The following is a 7,695-nucleotide window of genomic DNA, read 5'->3' on the forward strand; positions in this document are numbered from 1 at the left end:
CTTTTTTATGTAAACAGCGAGCTGCGCTTGCATGTGTTTAGTTGTGAAACTAGAGCTAAAAACTAAAACATTCAAGAGCTAAAAACGAGAAAAACTTTACTTAAGCTAAACCAATTATAAACTGATTTGTAGCCAAGTTGACTTCAGTTTCCTTCGTTTCGTTCACACTGACTAGGTATGAGAAGTCGTTTTTCTGCCTGCAAATTAGATAACAGGGCTCGACTCAACTGCAGTACGTGCCTGTGAGGGGCCTCAGGGGCGCCCAAGTCTGTGTCTTTTGTAGCAGACCGAGAAAATCAGAAAAGAAGTACTCTTTATCTTCTGCTGTGATCGAGTGACTGTGACAGGACATTTGCCAATTAATTTCAGCACATGCCTTTGATCGTCCCAAATTACCATGCCACTATGTGTACAATACAGTAATACACCAATTATGAACACTAGCTGAACTTACCAACCAGCAATGTATCTTGACCGAATGCGTTGCAAGCCTAATTTTTTGAAATATTAAGTATAACCTTAACAAATTATGTTCGTAGCTGAATAGTTTTCCGCGCCTTTTGTTCATTGTAGAATCGTAAATAAATTAAATTGAGTTGCTCAAAATTTTGCACTTTTTTAAGGATATTTGAGGTATATTTTTATTTAGTTGGGGGTAAACTAATATTTTTGATTCAATGTTGAATGAGAGTTTATTTTTTGTTTTTCGTAATGGTATGAAACTTGTTCGGTTTGGAGTTTAGTAGGGAGGCTTTTTCGAGATCTGATATGAGGTAACTACAGAATGTCGTGTAAGAATAATTCGGCGACTAGTCTCAAATTGTAGCTGATTGCCCTGTTTTGTCTTAATGTCTTGTTATGTCGTTTCAGATAACCCTTTATGAGTACAAGTTACAAACTCAACTGCTAACTGGAACTGGCCTTTGAACTGAGTTAACTGACCAGAGCATACTGCTGGTACAGCCACAATAAAAGAGCCAAGCTGACTTAAAGAAACAACCCCGCTTTAAGAATCATGCAAGGAGCTGAGGTACTAGAAGTTATTAATTCGATTGAATAGTTTTACACGGACACCATCTGGGGTTGGATCTAAGCTTCTCGCGAAAGGAGATGACGTATAAATGTCACTCGAATTTTTTCCTCCACTTAAGTTAAAGAATAAGGATCTAGAGCTAATTGAAATGAATTCCGAGCATTACTTGAATTGTCAGAAGGAAAGCATTCACTGATTTTTGAGCAATTTTACGGTAAAATTGATTAAAAAACAATTTCACGTACAGGCTATTTTCCTTTTTTGATAATAAATTAATTCAGGTTGATCTGGTCTTGGAAGAGATTACGAAGATTGGTGCCAAAAATGTGGCCTTGCAAATTCCGTCTCATCTGCTGAAACATGCTAGGCAATGGGTTCTCGGATTGGAAAGTGGACTGAAATATCAAGATGTGGTTGTTCAGGTCAGCCAAAAAGAGAATCCTAATGTGAGCACAATAGCGTTTCGGGAAAAAGCCGAATAGCTCTTAAGTTGCTTATTAAACTAAAGAATAATTTGATTGAAAATGCACGCGAGAAAAATGAAAGATGAATCGGCGGATTATCGTTCACTGTCTTAAGGCTAGCTGTTATTAACTGCTGGTTACAGGATTTATTTGAGTTTGCCTGTTTTTTTTTGAGCGGGCCAACTGATTGCCTTGCCTCTACACGGCCGTGGATGAACTCATGGCTGTGTTAGTGGTTGAAAGAAATAACAATTTCGTAGCAACTAATGTGTCATTTGGCTTTTATGGGAACGCCATTTTGCATTACGCCAATGTCTGATAGGTTTTAGTGAATTCATATCCAACCAAGATGAACAGTGTTTTGCTTCGTTGAGTTTTGCCGTAGATAAAATCTGTCATTTGGATATTAATTGTAATAGTGCTGTGATTGTTATGATATGACTTGATTGTTTCCTCATTACACAAGCAAAGCTTGTGTGATAGTATGAACTCTGTCTTTTTCCAACCTAAGTCGCAAATATTGTTGCGACGCAAATTTTATTGCGACAAAATGTGTTCATTTTGATCAATAGCCAGCAATTAAGTACAGCCAATGCTAAGGATATTACATTATATTATATTACAAATAGCTCTTTAGCTTCAAGGTATCATGTATCTGTAGTGTAGAGGTAGGGAAGGAAACCTGCAACAAAATACGAGGGTTCGAACCTGGCTAGGGTCGGATGCTTTTCAAGATTTTTTTCGTATACTAGCTAAAATGCGTCCGCTCTATAAATTGAGGCATCCTAATTGGAAAATTTGTTTTTTTTCTTCAAATTGACTAATACTGTTAATTTGTCATAATTGGCTGGCGCCATTTAGCAATTATGTAGACTCAATATTGGCGTGCGTCTTTTAAGACATAAGACATTTTGTAGACTCAAAGGTTTACTCATTCAGTTTTCCCAGTAGCGTTATCGAAAAACAAAATCCAATCTTTGGTTAATAGTTATTTACGATAAGAATTGTTTCTATGTGGCGTCTCAAATTAATTGAGACAGCTGAATTGAAACTCATTTCCATTACAATCAATAGATAAGCACCAATACTAGATAGTTATATCATTTAAAGTTTTTAATCCTTTGAAAGTCAAATGCGGGATATTTTAATTGACGGGCTATAATGTTCTGGGTTATTGTTTATAGGGATATATTGGAAAGGGTTATTTTCGAACGGGTTACTTTTGTATGGGATACTTTGTCTTCCTAGGTTCCTTCCTGTATTGCAGTTTCCTCTATGATTACTCTATTCAAATTGATGAAGTCAACAAAATTCTTGATTTGAGAAGCGATGGCGACGTGGCCAAGTCTCCGCCTCTCAATCAAACTGTCAGTGGCTCGATGCCCACCATGATCGCTGCTCGTTGCTTGAAGTTGAAACAACATTACCCACAGATCAGAAAACTAGCCAAAAAATTGCATGTAACTCTTAACTAGGGGTACAAAAAAGGTTCTCTGTAAAGAGTTGAACGATCATCCAAATATTGGGTTTCCTCATGGATAAAATGTCATAAATTGATATCGCCCATGTGAGAACAATATCCCCCTAAATAGTCCACGTGACCCTTGATTTTATTCCTCGAGGCTTTTCCTTTCCGATGGTTTGTTTCTTAGTTCACTTTAATCACTGAAATAGCTGTTTGTTTAGGTTCTGGCAGACAACAACTACAGCGAGTGTTGTGTGGATGAGATCACAGCTGCCCACGTAGTGGCATGCGACTTGATTGTTCACTTCGGTCACTGCTGTTACAGTGCTCCCTCAATTTACCCCACACTTATCATACCTTCTTATCATACTATGGTGTCTGGGTCAAGTAAGCTGGACGACGATTCAGTTAGAAAAAAGAGATGTGCTGAATTTCTTGTGAACAAGAGTTAGTTGTTAAGAGTTTATAATTTTATTGTCAAATTGGTTATGAAAATGGGAGTCATTGTAATGTTAAGGGAAATAATGCCTCATTTTTATAGAGGCAGCAAAAAAGAGCGAACTATTAATGGCAGAAAAATCTATTCTCGATAAGACGATGATACAAGGGGTGTCTTTAAAATTTCCGTAGATAAGCTGATAAATACTCTAATTGTCGGTATCGGATATTTTTTTTTGCTGTAAATTGATTTCATAGGGCACTCGAGACCAACTTTATCTAAAATTTCAAAAATTACATAGTTTTGTATGACAAAATAATTATCAGTCAATTTTTAATAGCGATTGGCGTTTAATAGCGATTTTTAATAGCGAGTAGCCGTTTCAATTAATGTTGGAGAAATCCCAATTATGTATTAGTAATTGAGCAAAATTATCACATTGTTAGGTCTTGATTTCATGTATTAGTAAATGAGCAAAATTATCACATTTTTAGGTCTTAATTTTTTCTCTCCAATGAAAAACCTAGAAGCCTGTTCAAATTCAATTTTACAGCCATACAAAAAATGATCATCATTTATCTAATTTTTAGTTAATCCCGGAGAAAAAACATGCGTTTACTTTTCGGATGATTTCGACTTCTCTTTATCGGACTTAACTATTCACGCAGCCGAACTATCAGATCTCGACATCGATTTCGGAAAAACCAACCGACTCATGAAACCTTCTTGCAAAAGTGACGGACTTGATTTCGGTCGAAAATTTGGCGAGTCTCAAAATTTGATTAAGAATATCGTTTATTTTGGAGGCTCAGAAGATAGGTTACTGCATCTTGTGTGTTTGAAGTATTTTGTGTCTTCTACGTTGTATGCATTTGACCCCGCGACTTCTAAAGAAATTACTTGTATGTCGATTGTTCGAAAATTGTCAACGAGGAGGTCACACCTTATTGAGAGAGCAAAGGTAAAGAGAACAATGTGACGAATTGTTACATTTACAAACAACTCAAATTGTTAACACTGTTTTTTTTTTTAGAAAAAGTTCTCAATTTTTGGAAGTCGTAACTTGAAATTCTTTCATGGTGTGATCAGTAACTTTTGCTTTTCATGCTAAGAAAAAGAGTCTAATTTAAACCAATTATTGTTTAGTTTATTCTTTTCAGTGTTTTGACGTGACAAGTGTCAAAAAAATTGCGACTTACAGGAAAAAAAATGAATTTTTCCATTCAAGTTTGAAATTTATGATTTAGTTTTTTGTCTTAGAAGATAAAATAGTCCAATTACTTTTCTCAAGTTCTTGAATCGGTTAAGGTAATAAGTTTTCTGATCATTAGTTAAGATCATTGGCATTCTGATTTGATCGATCGCAGGAAGCAGACATAATTGGAATTCTGATTGGCACACTGTCGGTTAGAGGGTACAGAGAAGCCATCGACTTCAGTCGCAACCTAGTCAGACTGGCAGGCAAGAAGAGCTACACATTTGTGGTCGGAAAAATAAATGTGGCAAAACTCGCCAATTTTGCTGAGATTGATGTAAGTTGCGATTTTTTGACAAGAACTTCATTTGGATCTTTGTGTTAAAAGAAATGTAAAATGAAGCTTAAATAGACGTAAAATACCATGGTTAAATTTTGGAAGCGCTCATTTCAAAGCTTATCAAAACACTTTGTTGTTTAATTCCAAAGGATATAATTGAAATTAAAATACGCATTTGCAACATAATCGAAAATCTGATTTAAAAAATAACTGGGATTAAATGGGACTATCGAAGAAAGTGAGGAATATTTATGCTTGGTGTGTTTTTTTTGTTCAGTCAATTTTTGACTTGTTAATCAAGCATTTTTGACGGATTTTTTTTCTATAGCACCTGAAAGATATTGTTATCTTGAGCTTCAATTTTAAAAAATATTTTCACTGTGATTGTTATTTGTAAAGTTGCGGGGGTTTGAAAATTGCTAATTTAGGATAATCAACGTGCGATATATTGCGTTCTTATGAAACGGGTAAGAGGCGAGTTAATGCGTTCCAAATTGAATTGAGGTCAGCAATGTAATGCAATTAAAATCAATACCAGACACTAAACACACCCTTTGTATTTTACATAGCGTGCGGGGGAATATATTTAAGAAAAAAGGATAGTTTTTTTCCTTTTCAATTAATTTTTCATCATTTCATGTTGGCCCTCAAGTGCGGTCGGAACAATCGCTGCTTCGACCTGGTATACGAGCAGTCTTATTTCTTATGAGAGTGTTGCTTGATATAAAGGCGAAAATGAGTTTGAAATTGTTACAGAGAAAACCTTGAAAATATGTGATGCTGCGGAGGAAAGTATTAGAAGCAAAAAATTTTCACAAGAGTGGTTCATTAGCGTACGATGCCAGTCTTAGTTAAACAAGACTGCTCGTATATCAATTCGACTGAATGTTACGACTGCATTTCAAGGCCACTTTAGAAATTTAAAAAAAAACGAAATAATAAATATAACAAGACTGCTCGTATATCAGGACAAATCTGAATGTTCTGGCTGTCCCTTAATTCATATCGAATAATTTTAAGAAAAATAAATATTGAAAATCTATAAATTTTGGACTATCAAAGATCAAGTGTAAAAATTTGAGTCGTACGAAATAGATACAACCGATTAGCTAGCCTCCATTCAAATTTGGAACGATTTTGTGCGGGATATCTCGCCACGTATAAAAAATTAGCGTTACGCTCACAGCAATATGACACGCTCACAACATTATGACACGCTCACAGCAAAGCATAATTGGAGGTAAAATATCTTTTTTTTCCTATTAGAACTCAGGAAGTCGATATCTTCAATAAGCTATAATTTTGTTAAAAACTTTTATTTCGACGCCGAAAATTGGCAGATAAAAAACCACCCCAAGCATAAATATTCCGTTTTCTTCGAAAGTCGGAACAAAAAGGCAAAATTTTATTTCGTTATTTTTTCTACGCTTTATACACCCACAAATTTGTGTAACCTCCAAAGGTATGTATTTAGCGTCTTGCATCCTAATAATATGATGAAATGATTTGCTCAATTCAATTTGAGCGCATTAATCCGCCGCTTGCGCGTGTTAAAAGAATTGCAATCTATCGCTCGTTAATTATCCCAAATTGGCCTAATTAGCAATTTTTAAGCCCCATAATTTTACGAAAAATGATCACAGGTAGAATTTCTTTCCAATTGTGAGCTCAAGGCAACAATATCTTTTAGATAGTATAAAAAAATTGCGTCAAAAATGCTTAGTTGAAAGGTCGAAATTTCACTAAATAAAAAATCACCCAAGCATAAATATTTCGCACTTTCTTCGAAATTCGGAACCAAAATATTCCCATTTATTTTTTTTATCAGATGTCAAGATTTTCGATAATGTTGCAAATGCCTATTTTTTTTTCAATTTTCTCCTTTGTAATTGAACCATATAGTGACTTGATTAGCTGTAAAATGAACGTTTCCAAAATTTAACCAGTCTATAGTTGTTTAAATAATAGACAAAGCTTCATTTTACCATGAAGCTAGATTTTTTTTTGATACTTTTGGGCGTAAATATTGTCTCATAAAAGTTAAATTAGATGCAAGTGTTTCAGGCTTTTGTCCTGATATCTTGCGCCGAGACTAGTTTAAATGATCACAGCGAGTTCTTCAAACCAGTGTTGTCAGTATGCGAACTTAATTACGCCTTGAACCCAAATGCGACCTGGGATGGATCATTTGACCTTGACTTTTCAAACGTCGTGAAGAAACATGCAAGTGAAGTTGAACAATTGCTGAAGGAAAACCAAAATTACGAAATCCATTCACAGGGCGATTCGAGTTCACAGGTAGCGTTAAGAGGAGAATTTTCCTTAGTTCCAAAAACTGCTGCGTCCTTTTTGCAAAATCGTTCATGGCAGGGACTCGAAATGAAACTCGAACAGAACGAAGTTTGTAAAATTGAGCCGGGTTTGAGTGGGATTCCTATGAAGTATGATAAAGAGTTCTAATTTAAATTTTTTAATTTATTACTTTTTTATGTAGACATGGCTTAAGTTTTACGAGTACTCGTTTGAGTAACCGGTTGATATTGCTGCGCAACCATCTAAATTTACGGAAAGACATGCATTAATATCTGGAATACCAAATCTGGCATTGTTGTCAAATTTTGGATCAGGTTAATTTTAGGCAGAGTAAGATGGTTTTTTCTAGGCTCTCCTGGAGGCCTATTAAGACACCATTGTATCAAACATTTGTGAATCAAAGTTTGAAAGACACTGCGTTTCATTTATTATGTTTCATTTGATTG

At 35.2% G+C, this 7,695-nt stretch overlaps 1 protein-coding gene across 1 annotated transcript; it reads left to right on the forward strand.

Annotated features, from left to right (window-relative positions):
- The first annotated feature begins 874 nt into the window (after positions 1 to 874).
- LOC134851366 (2-(3-amino-3-carboxypropyl)histidine synthase subunit 2-like) lies at positions 875 to 7,414 on the forward strand. The gene is made up of 6 exons (XM_063867421.1): positions 875 to 1,030; positions 1,315 to 1,455; positions 3,184 to 3,409; positions 3,992 to 4,362; positions 4,769 to 4,933; positions 7,001 to 7,414. The coding sequence occupies exons 1-6, from the start codon at positions 1,016 to 1,018 to the stop codon at positions 7,394 to 7,396; spliced, it is 1,314 nt and encodes a 437-aa protein (XP_063723491.1). The 5' UTR covers positions 875 to 1,015; the 3' UTR covers positions 7,397 to 7,414.
- Positions 7,415 to 7,695: the final 281 nt, after the last annotated feature.

Source organism: Symsagittifera roscoffensis, chromosome 7, assembly GCF_963678635.1.
Source record: "Symsagittifera roscoffensis chromosome 7, txSymRosc1.1, whole genome shotgun sequence".
NCBI classification, from domain to species: Eukaryota; Metazoa; Xenacoelomorpha; order Acoela; family Convolutidae; genus Symsagittifera; species Symsagittifera roscoffensis.

Coding starts and splice junctions, on each gene's coding strand:
- LOC134851366 (XM_063867421.1), top strand. Junction 1,456..3,183: donor ATCAAGATGTGGTTGTTCAG/GTCAGCCAAAAA, acceptor CTGTTTGTTTAG/GTTCTGGCAGACAACAACTA. Junction 4,934..7,000: donor CCAATTTTGCTGAGATTGAT/GTAAGTTGCGAT, acceptor CAAGTGTTTCAG/GCTTTTGTCCTGATATCTTG.